General features: G+C 38.8%; 2 protein-coding genes across 3 annotated transcripts; one reads left to right on the top strand and one right to left on the bottom strand.

Annotated features, from left to right (window-relative positions):
- Window positions 1-924: 924 nt before the first annotated feature.
- Window positions 925-6,824, top strand: LOC116207020 (nucleolin). Of its 2 annotated transcripts, none has more exons than XM_031539868.1 (12): window positions 925-1,356; window positions 1,739-2,328; window positions 2,426-2,515; window positions 2,606-2,845; window positions 3,247-3,468; window positions 3,807-4,101; window positions 4,183-4,496; window positions 4,610-4,719; window positions 4,828-4,928; window positions 5,038-5,114; window positions 5,191-5,284; window positions 5,388-6,824. In XM_031539868.1, the coding sequence occupies exons 1-11, from the start codon at window positions 1,086-1,088 to the stop codon at window positions 5,281-5,283; spliced, it is 2,403 nt and encodes an 800-aa protein (XP_031395728.1). In that variant the 5' UTR covers window positions 925-1,085; the 3' UTR covers window position 5,284; window positions 5,388-6,824. The 2 variants fall into 2 exon arrangements, with proteins under 2 accessions (XP_031395728.1, XP_031395729.1); XM_031539869.1 differs by having other exon boundaries at window positions 5,473-6,824.
- A 1,367-nt stretch (window positions 6,825-8,191) lies between these two features.
- On the bottom strand, window positions 8,192-11,658 carry LOC116207021 (rac-like GTP-binding protein RAC2). Its single transcript, XM_031539870.1, has 7 exons — window positions 11,225-11,658; window positions 10,966-11,053; window positions 9,980-10,089; window positions 9,810-9,873; window positions 8,946-9,010; window positions 8,670-8,735; window positions 8,192-8,443 (listed from the first exon to the last, which is right to left on the bottom strand). Exons 1-7 carry the CDS (start codon window positions 11,390-11,392, stop codon window positions 8,345-8,347), a joined length of 660 nt encoding a protein of 219 aa, XP_031395730.1. The 5' UTR covers window positions 11,393-11,658; the 3' UTR covers window positions 8,192-8,344.
- Window positions 11,659-12,921: the final 1,263 nt, after the last annotated feature.

Here is a 12,921-nt window from a genome sequence, read left to right on the forward strand (position 1 = left end):
ACTCAACACACTACACAATCATTTATGGTGCGTTTGGATTCAGAGTTAAAGTAACTTTGATTTTGATTTTGATTGTGGAAAATGACAAATGAGATGTGATTATAAATTTGACTTGTGAAACGTGTGTTTTTATTGTGTAGTGTGTTGAGTTAAAGTTAAAGTTAAAATTTATGACTTGGAAAATGTGTGTTTTTGTTGTGTAGTGTGTTGAGTTAAAGTTAAAGTTAAAATTAAAAAAATTTGTTCCTGAATCCAAATAGGACCTTATCCTTTTTCACAATTAAAATTAAAGTTATTTTAACTCTGAAATCAAACGCATCATTAAAAACCGATCCTAAAATCAAACCTGTCGCTAGTTTTCGGATTTGCATCTTGGTTTCCTTTTTTGACTCACTCCACTTTATAGTAAATTCTGGAGATTTCTCCTCACATACTCGGCATGTATTCTTTATTTATTCGTTTATTCTTTTATTACTCTTGTCCATATCAATCTTTGTATCTGAGTCACCTGCAATTCGACTGCCATGTGCTTAGCATCTAATATGCCCAGGACCAACGTCCTCGTTGGTCACAGCCCGCACTCCCGAGCCACTGGTTCGAGATTTGACAATGATACCAATTGTTATAAATAAAACGATTCGAAAGACTAATTTATTAGGTGCGAGGGTCCATTTAATCTATAAATCTCACATCATTTGCCCATACAATCAATGTGCCATCAATTGGTTCAGCCCACAGCCCACAGCACCTTATTATTTACTTAACGACTTAAGACGCATGTCAAATGTTAGCTAACCTGCAGAATTGTTCTATCTGCGGCCATATATAAGACGCCTTTTGCCGGCTAGGGTTCCAAGTCCGACCCCACCAAAAAAAATAAATATAAATAATAAATATATAAATATAAATAACATAATGAAAATAAATAAAAGAAGACCTGCTTGCTAGGGTTGGTTAAGAGGTCTATCGGATCACATCATCATCATAAGTGAAAATTCGCAATCTCTTGCAAGCTTCCTCCGGATTAGGGTTTCGATTCCATTCTCCTGGTTTTGATTATTCGGTGTTGTGTATATCGACTCGATATGCCTCCTCGGGCGATAAAGAGGGGCGGAGCCGCGGCGGGAACGAAGCGGGCGCCGAGAGCTGCCAAGAAAGCGCCGGACCAGTCTCCGGCTGAAGCTGTGCCGGAAGAGCCGGTGAAGGTGGAGGAACCGGTTGAGGTAGCTGCGTCCGTCCAAGAGGAGAAGCCAATTAAGGAGGAGAAACCGGTCGTCATGGAAAAACCAGTTGGCGAAGATGATAGGAAGAAGAAAGCAGAGGCGGTCATCACTAACGGATCGATCTCCGGCATGAGTAAGTTTTTCTCCCTAGTTAGCTGAGACCGTATGAATTTTGATTCTCTCGTGCCGATTTTGTTGCTTTTCTGGTTTTAATATAATTATGAGACTTTGGGCTATGTTCTGGTAGCTGCCCTTTTATCTTTACGCAGAAGATTCGAGTTTCCGAGAGCTTGTTAATTCACGATAGGGCCCGTTTCTGTATTTAAGGCCTGAATTTTGGTCAGGCTTGAAAAGTCGGTTTTGAGATTAGATGAATATGCGATATTGGATTGCTTGATAATATTTATGTTGCTGGAGAGACGTGTTGTAGATGTACATTTTTTGAGTGATGATTGCATGCAAGTGCCTATCAAGATGATGGAGAAGTTGTAATGCGTTCCGTTATCTTGTTGCAGAAGAAGATGAAGCAAGAGAGGCCATTGAAGATTACGGGAGAGATGAACGTTTGGATCTGGAGTATAATGATCCTGAGTATGAGCCTGAAGAATATGATGATAGAGAGATGGAACAAGAGTATGCCAAGGATGTGGAGCATGGACGAGAGGAGGATCCTGAGGAGGAGCATATCATGGAGGAGGAAGAGGTTGACATGGTTGAGGAGTTGGAAGATACTCATGAAGAGCTTGAGGTTGAAGAAGAAGATTACGAGGATGATCATGGTGGTGAAGATCATGAGAATGAGCATGAGCACGAACATGAGCATGAGGACAGGCATGAGCATCAAGAGATTCTTGATGTAGAGGAAGAGCACCATGACGCTTTTAAGGAGAGGCGCAAGCGCAAAGAATTTGAAGTATTTGTTGGTGGATTAGACAAGGATGCTACTGAGGATGATCTCAGGAAAGTCTTCAGTGCAGTTGGTGAGGTCACTGAGATCAGGTTGATGATGAATCCTCAAACTAAGAAGAACAAAGGGTTTGCATTCTTGCGCTTTGCGACCGTTGAGCAAGCAAAGCGAGCTGTTACAGAACTTAAAAATCCTGTGGTAATTTTTTCATCTTTACTAGTACTTCTGCTCTAAGTGTGATTTGACGGGTTTTGATTGTTGCTGTCAGTAACTTATTCACAAGCTAAAATTCCAGATTCATGGAAAACAGTGTGGTGTTACGCCAAGTCAGGACAGTGATACTCTTTTCCTGGGTAACATATGCAAGACCTGGACAAAGGAAGCAGTAAGTGAACCCATGTGGCCAAATTTATAGAATGACTTTTGATGATCATTGCTGGTATACTTATTGTGCTGCTGTCGTTCTTGTATCCAGTTGAAAGAGAAACTGAAACATTATGGGGTGGAGAATGTTGATGATGTGACGTTGGTGGAAGATAGTAATAATGAGGGGATGAATCGGGGATTTGCTTTTCTGGAATTTTCTTCTCGTTCTGATGCAATGGATGGTTTTAAGAGGCTTCAGAAAAGAGATGTCCTGTTTGGAGTTGATAGGCCAGCTAAGGTTTCCTTCGCGGATTCTTTCATTGATCCCGGTGATGAGATAATGGCACAGGTAATTCCTTCCCCCTCCACCCCTTCTTTTGGGCCAAACACAGGTTATTCTTTGGATCTAAACATCCTGGCAATAATTTTGCTTGGCCTCAACATTTGGCTGAAAAAGTTCTGATTTGCCATAACTGCATTACGGCTTCCTTGTGTTAAGAGTATAGTGGTGCCGGTGATATTATTTTTCTGCAGAATATGTTGTTTGATGTGAGTAATAGACAAGATTACCGAAGATTGGTTCTTGAAAAAAAGAAAGAATATCTGCCTTGTTGGTTTTGCTAGCCATCATATACTTGTGTTTATTAGTAATATAGTGGCAATATATCTAATTTGCTTTACTCAAAGTGGTAACTACAACATGGTTTTGGTAGGTTGCTAAGAATTTTAAGTGATATGCATCTTGTGCAGGTTAAAACTGTGTTCATTGATAGCCTGTCTGCCTCATGGGATGAGGATCGTGTGCGGGAGCTTTTAAAGAAATATGGTCATATTGAAAAGATTGAGCTTGCCCGTAATATGCCATCTGCTAAGAGAAGGGATTTTGGATTTGTTACGTTTGACACTCACGATGCAGCAGTGACCTGTGCTAAAAGCATCAATAATGCAGAATTGGGAGATGGTGACAGCAAGGTTTGTTTTCAATATACTTCATATTTCCTTTAATCAGTGACATTTACCATATATGTGCTAAATAATATGACAGCAAGTCTTCTTTAAGTAACTCTTGCATGTACCGCCCAGGATATTCCCATGACACGAAGTGGGGGAGCCCTTCATATGTGGATATTCCCATGGCATTCTCTAATGTTTTCATACTTGCATATATAATATGAGTAGGCATCATCCAACTGACTATAATTTCTGCCCGGAGAAACTCATGTTACTTTGTAAATTTTCTTTAAAATTTTCCCCAATTTAGCTTGCAATATAATAGCATCGGTGCTTAACAAAAGTAATGATACTTTCAGGTCAAAGTCAGGGCCAGACTGTCGAGACCTCTTCAGAGAGGGAAAGGGAAACATGTCAGTCGTGGAGATACACGCTCTGGACGTTTGAGTAGTCGAGTTGTTGGAAGTTCATGGCACCGTCCACCTCCACGTAGCTTTCCTACACGGCCAGCAAGAAGTATTGGAAGTCGTATCCCCTCGACCAGCTTAAAGAGACCTGTTGTAGTGAGAGATAGGCGTCCTGTAGTGACCATGCCACCACCAAGACCCAGACCGTTGCCTCCTCCGTCTAGATTCTATGATCGAAGAGCTCCTGGTATGAAACTTTCTTTTAACTGATTGGAACTTGGTAATGTGCTCATTGAGAGTGATGATACGTCTATTGGCTTTCTCTCAGTTCCCTCCTATCCGAAGAGTAGCATGAAGAGGGATTATAGTCGGCGTGAGGAGCTTCCCCCTCCTAGAAGCAGGGTTCCTATGGATTACGGTTCGAGGGTCATCCCTGAGAGGCGCACATCATATAGAGATGAGTACCCCCCTCGTGGGTCTGGTTATCCTGATATGCATAGAAGTACATCACGTGCTGTGCCGAGAAGAGAGTATCCTGATGATGGCTATGGGCAAAGGTTTGATAGGCCTCCAACCTACCGAGAAGGCCGTCCCCGTGATTATGATTCTATCTCTGGCTCAAAACGTCCATATTCTGCAATGGTAATTTTATCAAATCCTGGCCTACTTTCTCTCTTTAACTTCTACTTTTCCTTCCTCTGGTCTTACTTTTGAAGGGTAATATAATGTTCATTACGAGTTTTATGCAATTGAAGGATGATATTCCTCCTCGCTATGCTGATCCTGGTATTCGTCAATCAAGAGCTCGTTTAGACTATGAGCTTAGTGGTGGTTCCTCCCATTACAGTGATGCCTATAATGACAGGTTATTTCTAATTTTCCTATTTTACATTTGAATCCATCTTATTATAGTTTATTTGCTTCTTGAAACAGCAATTCTATTGTTCCTCACTATAGAGCTTCCATGTGGCAGGCTTGGCAGATCCAGTATTGGATATAGCAGCAGCAGAAGTTCCATATCCAGTCAAGATTCACATGGCCTTTATAGCAGTCGACATGGAATGGGATATGGAGGTGATATGTGAATGCTTCTTCTTTACTTTTTTTTAGGAAACCGAATCTCTAGGTTGATCGGTTTCTGATCTATAGATTGTATAAATTCAATTTTTAATTTTTCTTTCAGGTTCTTATGGTAGCAGTGATGTTGGTGGAATGTACTCGTCAAGCTACGGGAACGATTACATGCCTCGCGGATCTAATGTATGCAATCACTTATTGCTTTACTTAGAATTTTGTATCTGGGTACTCAAGACGGTCTTTCCTGATCATGTTGCAGGTTGGTAGTGGTTCTTACTCCTCATTGTACTCGAGTCGTGGTGGCAGCGGCAGCAGTTACATGGGACCTGGTGGTTCAGGCTCATACTATTGAGGTATGTTTACATATCATTTGATATTATCTTTTAGCTTTTTGATCATGGTGACGGTAGGTTTAGGTCCTTTGCCTTAGTTTACCGGACAATATGGTTCCTGAAGGTGTACTCCAATATGCTTTCCCCGAGTGATGTAAGTGGTGGACACAAAGGTTCTACGGTCACAAGTAAATTTGTCCATGGAACAGATTTGAACTGTCAAAGAAGCCTCTGGTATAAGGGGTGGATCATTTGAAGCTACCATAAGGATGGCTAGGTTTGGCAGAAGAGGAACCATCCCTATGTTGGTCTAGGAAAATCTCCAAGCTTACTGTGTGGTATATTGCTCAAGCCTCACTATGGAACTGCTTCAGCCAAATCTTATCAGGCCGTTTTTCCTATTATGTAAGGAAATTTGAGTCATTTAGAGATGAAAACCAAAGTCATAGTTTGTTTATTTTGTTACATTATCTGTGGAAGAAGCCTCTTGAAGAATGGTATGAGGGTGTGCTCCATAACTCTCGAGTTGAAAAGAGTATTTTACAAGAGACTCGTGCATTAGTTGGTTCAAGTTATCAATTTATGGTTCCAAATCCATTGGTAAAGATTTGTGGAAGCTGTGGAGGTCTGATTTATCATTTCAGAGAATGAGCCTATTGCAGTTTGATTTCTTGGATCATCAATGTGGCTGATTGAACCACAATGGCTGACTGGGTAAAGCCCAGCAAAATCAATTATTTCTAAAACGTACCAGCGTGTGGCAAACTACAGGATGCCCCTTTAATAAGCGATGCTTGGCATGGAACTCCTTTTGCTAAGTAGTGCCTCAAGGCTGTTTGGATATCTACTGCATACTGGTATTGCAATTTGCCCTAAGATTTCATACAAGGTGCAACAAACATCAGTCCTATAATTGGAAACAAACAGCTCAACAAGTTTCCTGTCACCATGAACATCTTTTCGACATTGTGATACTCTTGTTTTGCTTCGTCACTAGCTCATAAGGAAAGAGCTTTGATCTGCCTTTTCTTCATAGAAGTGTGGTTCTGTTGGAGTTGATTGTGGACTTCCATGGGACAGAATGCTTGGACTGTATTCTATCGTCTTTGGACTGCACTTCATCGTATCATTTTTTACAGATAAAGAAATACTTGATCATCCGAATCTCCAAGCATCTTGTTCCCAGACTTGAGCCTTGATCCCACGCTGTGATTTCTATAGAGGAAGAACTTTGGATTCCTCTGTTGCCTTTGCCTCCACATCCACTTTTTTTTATTCCCATTGTTGACTAACGGATGCATACCCGGTCATAAATTAATTTGAAGAGAAAAAAGGTTTTACTTACATGGTTAGTCGTTAACTGCCTTTTCACTCGAGTGATATCTTTTACGGACTTAGAGCAACCTGCTGCAGCTTAAAGCAATGTGGTTTTTTGGAATTTACCAATTGGAATGGTATTAGTTTGGTTGTGGAGGTCACCAAAAGTCTTAAGATGACTCGATTTTCTTCGGAGACGTATCTTACCTGATTGTGTAAAGTTGTATGCACTCTGAATTCTTTCTGATGCGATTGCATACCCTTTCAAGGCTTTTACATGAATAGGCTAGGGAGCTGCCCTTAGAAGTTACCCTTGGCTAACTCGAGATGTTTCTGAGGCCACCACCAACCAGCGAGACAATGTCTTGCTGCCTCTTTATCAACAGGAAAGTGCATCTCGTGAAATTTACAGCCCTATTGATGGGCACTGAGAAATTTGATGGTTGTAGGTTTAGAGCTTGCTTGATATTATTCCTCTCAGCAAGGTTAGTGCCATAGCAAAGCACAATGACTGGGACAGCCGAGGCTTCATCTAAATTCATTCCCTCTTGTGAATATTGAACTTGAAGTCAGTTGTACTCTAGGTTCCAAGATTGTATCTGTGCCTCTCGAAGTAAAAAGTGCAAGGGGTAGTTGGGCCAAAAAGCCGAATCAAACTTAAAGTGAGTGGATAGGATTCAGCAAGTCAGTTATTGAGAGAAGAAACAGAAGATGTGAAAGTTGCTTTTGTAACAGACAGTGGTTGTGGAAATAATAATGAATTTTGGACTCGCCTTTTCATAAACTTCGGTTTGTATTTACCGGATGAACTGCTACAACCTTCACATTCTTCTGCATCTTACTGAGAGCCTTTTCTGTCTTTAGCTTGAAAAGTTAATACCTCATATTAGATTTTTCAGCCTCCAGGGAAAATGAGATGAAAGTGTATCCCACCTATGGTGTCAATCATGCCCGGCCTAGCAGCCTGTTTGGTTTCGATATAATATAAACTGTTGCATCTAGATCTTTGTCTTGCATGTCGTAGTTTTATTTTAGTTATCCTTATAATCGGTTTTCTGTCTATCCTTCTTTTTTTTTTTTTTGCCCTTCATTGGTATGCCGACAATCTTGCATTGCTAGTGATCCAATGTGGTTGGCAACTTCATATTGCATTTTCACATTCATGCCCTCTAACCTGTCTTTCGTGCAAGTGAGACATGATAACCTGCAGGTGCTTGACACTAGTGCGCTTCGGTTTGTCTCTATTCCATAATTGGGCCAAAGTGTGTTGTACACTGTATCTTAATAGCAAGGGTTGTACATTCGTAATGCATTGATTTACATGTACTCAGTGAATAAAGTCGCATATCAACCAGTTTGTATCTATGTGTGCCCTGCATCGATTTACCTGTGATCGGATACTAGGTCCGCCATTCTGAATAAAGTTGCATTTCCAACCAGTTTGTATGTATATGCACCCTATAGTTATTTCAAGTTTGTTATCAACTTATGTTCATGTGGCGCCTATTGAATCCTGAAGGTTCTGATTCTGATATCACGTGAAAACTGCCAGTCGCTTGATAGAAAGCTCGGAATGTTCTCACTCGAGCATATAAATATAGCACGTATGGATGAGAGCCAATAAAAAGAAAACTCTTTTGAAAGACTTGCGAACGATCATATCAGAGAGTAACATGATAATGTAAAAAAAGGAATTTTTGCAGGGATGACAGTAGAGGCGCTGCTCGGCGGTTGATCGGTGTGCATGGATTACTCGAGGATCCTTCAAAGGATTCTGCAAATTCTAAATTTTCTTGGTCGGCCTTTAGATTTCGGTGGATGGAGCACAACCTTGATTGCAGTATCGAAGACAGCCTTCACATTCTGTGAAATGCAGAGAGATGATGCTGAATAAAATTGAAGGGGAAGGGGTAAAGATTTACTAATGAAAAAGTTCACTCACGAAGCCTATGAGGTACCGATAAAGCATCACGCGGCATTCTGAAGATATAACGTGTCCAACTCAAAATCTAAAGACCCATATCGATTGAACATGTAAGAAAGGTCATTGTTCGATAGGGGTAGGACGGATGAATAACGAAAATGATACCTGCTGTGTCTTCGAGCTGCATTCCACGTATGCCAATGCACCTATTTGCTTCTTTAGCTCCTCGCCCTGCAAATGAAACAAGAGAAGTGAACCGGGAAAATCTTCAACAATATTCATTTAAATGAGAGTGCATTTGGAGGGAATCGTAAAGCCCTCTACTTCTTTCGTGTGATCTGTTTAGCTCAGTATGCTTCCCCGAGTACCTAATCATCCAGCCGAGTTGGTTTCGACCGTTATGAGGCGATTCGGTTATCCAGAGAAGTGTTTGAACTGTACCTGCTCCGGTGAAATAGTGCTTGCACCCGGATAACTCAAGCGGAACTCTTTGTCCTCCCTGAGATCTGCATGTAAAATTGAAATCTGAATTGAAATTTGGTCTTGCTATGTAGAGATATTTGAAATTTTTTTTAAAAAAGGAGATAAGGTACACGTCGGAAGAAAAAGATTTAACAAAGCATGGCTGTTGCCTGAGGTCTAACCTAGGACCAGTCACAAAAATGGAGAAAAGTCGTAAAATCAAAATCTAGAAAAATATGGATGTAAAAATCGAATTTAAATTAATTGCTTGTCATTAGAATTAGATTTGAATAGGACATTATGCGATTAAAAATAACGATGAGAGAAATTAACAAAATCCCGAGGTAGCAAAAAGAATTTGTCACGATTTTCATTGGCTTAGGGATAAATTGTACAAGTAAGAAATAATACTTGTCAAAAACAAAAGAAAAAAGAAAAGTGATTAAATATATACGTAACTAAAAAAGAAGTTACAGAAATTGTTTTTTTTTTTTTTGCCACAGAGTTGAAAATATTATTTTCAGTAAATCATTTTGATAAAAAAAAGTAGAGATTTTATTTTTCTTTTTTGGTTGTTTTTTTGTCTTTTCAGTTGCAAGGTTAACTGACTGGCTTAACAAAAATTACGAGATTGAAAAATAAATGAATAGTGAAAGTTTTATAAATTAATATTGAATTAAGATCTGACAAACTAGACAGTGAACTGCGTAGTAACATTCCAATTATTCAAACCTTTTGGAAACGTGAGAAGAAAGAAAAATGCCCACAAATGGTGATCATTGACACTGTGGAGAAATAAGAATGTTGCATTGCTGGCAAGAGGAGAGAATGGCATATAATCACCTAATTTTGTTCCCACTAGTATAATGGGGACTGAGGGGGCATAATGTCTGAGCTCTGGGACCCACTTCGCACAGACAAAAACAAATCAATTAAACTGCATAAAATAAATATATTAATAGAATAAACGAAAATAATAATAATAATAATAATATAAAAATAAAGATGCTGACTTTTCTGGAGATGTTTTCGAAACTCGGCCTACTGATGAGGGAGAAGGCGAGTATGAAAACATCGGCGCCTCTGTAACTCAGAGGCCTGAGCCGGTTGTAGTCCTCTTGACCTGTGGAAATGTTACCCACAGTAAGATTTGGTTAAGAAATTTTTTTTTTTTTTACCATTTCGGAACTTCGAAGATTAACTATAAAGTAGATCGGAGGTGAACGATGGGGGCCGAACGTGCGAGTTTGGTCCCCACTCGTGAGAGGTATCTTCGAGGGCTTCTTCCGGAATTATAGGGTAAATTACAAGCCAGAGTCAATAGGCACAATAATAAACTAGTATTAGGGAGCAAATTGATATCAAAAAGTTGAAATGATAGGGCATAATTGCATGTCACATGCAAAAAGATTATCATATAACCACCTTTTCTTTTTCCTTCCAAAAGAATTCGTTGGCACAGCATTCAAACTACTTTTATTTGAAAACTTGTACGATTAATTCATAGAAGCCAGCTTTGCTAATTTTTGCCCCCTAATTGCTTACTCCGTTTATAAAGGGCCTTCAATGGCGAAACTCCTTTGTTGTGTTTTTAAATTATAATCAAGGTCCAAGAGTTTAGAAAATAAAGGAATACGAGAAGTTTCATAGAAATCTCTTTCTCATTTCAAAATTTCTTTATGATACGGTTGGCAATACGTAATCTCTAATAAATGAATAATCATCTTTGGCTTGCGTCTAGCTTAAGGGAAAGAGAAGGAAACGGAAGTGAATCGAGGAATTTACATTGAGATTTCCAAACAAATACCCCTATTTCTCTTCCTCAACCTAAACGTCAATAAATGAAATATATATATATTTTTCTGAGAATCAAAACAATCGTATGGACATGCCCAAAATATTGTTGAGTCTTGAAGGACTAATTTATGAAAAGAAATTATTGAGAAAATTAAAATAGACTCAGAGAGGGAGAGAGAGAGAGAGAGAGAGAAGAGAGAACCGGCAGTATCCCATAGGCCCAAGTTCACAGTCTGACCATCAACCATCACATTGGCACTGAAGTTGTCAAAAACAGTTGGAACATAATCCTGCCCATCAACCAACATGAAACGACGCGTGCGACACCATGTTAATTTGTAAGAATCTCGATCCAATTAGGTACGGTTCTAGAATGGCGATCGGAACAGTAACGTTATATATCTTTAGAGCAAGGCCTGAGGGAAGAAGGGTCAAACCGAAAGCAAATGATTAGACTTTACAGTGGGGAAGGTGTTGCTGGTGTAGGAAATAAGTAGGCAGGTTTTCCCAACAGCTCCATCTCCAACTGTCACACACTTGATGAACTTCGTAGCCGATGCCAAGGCTGCCGCCATCGACACTGCTGCTGTGGCTGCTTTACTTGCATTAGCTCCTCCTCCGCTGCTCATTTTAACAACCAAAACAAGACACTAGGAAAGAATACTCAATGCTCCTCTCTCTCTCTCTCTCTGTATATATATATATATATATATATATATATTTGTTTCAAGGTGAGTTTCTTTTCAACTGAATTGGTCTTTGCTGAATTTAAACCGAGACTGCCATGGAAGACTGAAGAAAGCTAAAGAAGCTTTGATTTAAGTTGGCAAGGAGGCAAAAAGTTTTGGATTTTGGAAAGAAGGAAGGAAAAGGGATCACCCATCAGCAGGAAAATTATAGTCATCATTTCGCATCACTTTATTTTTGAATAGTGGTGGAAAAAGCAAAAACAAAAAATTAAAGTAATAATAGAGAATGTGAGAGTAAGGTGGTGTGGTGCGGTGCAGATACATCCTCAGTTGAAATCAAAAGGTTTGGATCAATTCTCTTCAATTGGATTTCTCATGTTCCTTTATTTAACTTTCTCTATTTATTTACTTGGCCCATATATTTCCCTCAATATAATTAAAAAAAATAAAAAAAACACGAATTTTAAAGTGAGGGTATTCCATTTTAATTACTAAAAAAAGAAGTTAAATTGGTCCCATTTTACATGCACACAGCGTGTAAGGTATTTTTCATACGCGCACAGAGGGAGGGTATTGTTTCGTGAATATGTTATTATGTTTAATAAAACTGAAAGAATATATATATAACTCATAAACTGAAAGAATATACATATATAACTCATAGCACTTGCTGCAATGACAGGGTGCTTCTTCCTTTACTTGAGGATCCTCCACTTTTTCTATCAATACTTTGAGGGTCTGCGGTTGAATCTTTGTGTCCTTTCTCTTCTTTTTTCGTCTTCGTTTTTCCTCCTTTCTCTCTTTTATCTTTTCTTATTTTCTTTTTTAATTCTCCTTTCTTCTTTTATTTTTGTTCCATGTAAATCCTCTAAAATAACTTTAAGAAGATCATGTTAAATATATTTTGCAATAAGTTAGTATTATATTTATTTTATAGAAAAACTTTTAATTTTTTCAAGCTCATAAGAGCTGATTAATTTTCATAAGGCAATCTTTTTCGTCATTTCTTAATTCATGTTACCTTTTTTATTTTATTATTGTGATATCTACAAAATATTATTTTAAATATTTGTTCCAATTGCAAAATCTTTTACAGTAAAACAAAAGCCGTTTACAAACATAGGGATGTGCCATGTAGTTCAGAGGAAGCCTTTTGTTGCTCGTATGACCACGAACAAAAATGTGACAAGTAAGGCAATATTGTGATTCATGAGTTCAAATTTTTTCCAAGGGAAATGAGTAATGTTGTGATATAAAGTATGGTTGCTCTAATGCGTAGGCTCAATGAAGGCAGCGTATTCGCACTCCAAATCCAACTTGCGAGTGGGACGATTATGGGAAGGATTTCATCCTTCGTAAGTTAGGTTTGTATTAGTACTTTCTATTATAGGAGTATTGGTAATGTTCATTAGTTGAAATGATTGCTCTACAAAATCGTACAGTAGAGTAAAAGGCTATTGCATTTTCAT

The sequence above is a fragment of the Punica granatum genome, chromosome 5 (genome assembly GCF_007655135.1).
Source record: "Punica granatum isolate Tunisia-2019 chromosome 5, ASM765513v2, whole genome shotgun sequence".
In the NCBI taxonomy this organism is placed as follows: domain Eukaryota; kingdom Viridiplantae; phylum Streptophyta; class Magnoliopsida; order Myrtales; family Lythraceae; genus Punica; species Punica granatum.

Excerpts from the sequence above, each read along its gene's own strand:
- LOC116207020 (XM_031539868.1), top strand. The coding sequence starts at position 1,086 with ATGCCTCCTCGGGCGATAAAGAGGGGCGGAGCCGCGGCGGGAACGAAG. Across the intron at positions 4,497-4,609 it reads AACGTCCATATTCTGCAATG|GATGATATTCCTCCTCGCTA; the intron begins GTAATTTTATCA and ends ATGCAATTGAAG. Across the intron at positions 4,720-4,827 it reads AGTGATGCCTATAATGACAG|GCTTGGCAGATCCAGTATTG; the intron begins GTTATTTCTAAT and ends TCCATGTGGCAG.
- LOC116207021 (XM_031539870.1), bottom strand. The coding sequence starts at position 11,392 with ATGAGCAGCGGAGGAGGAGCTAATGCAAGTAAAGCAGCCACAGCAGCA. Across the intron at positions 10,090-10,965 it reads GGGCCTATGGGATACTGCCG|GTCAAGAGGACTACAACCGG; the intron begins GTTCTCTCTTCT and ends ACATTTCCACAG. Across the intron at positions 9,011-9,809 it reads ACTAGTGGGAACAAAATTAG|ATCTCAGGGAGGACAAAGAG; the intron begins GTGATTATATGC and ends TTTTACATGCAG.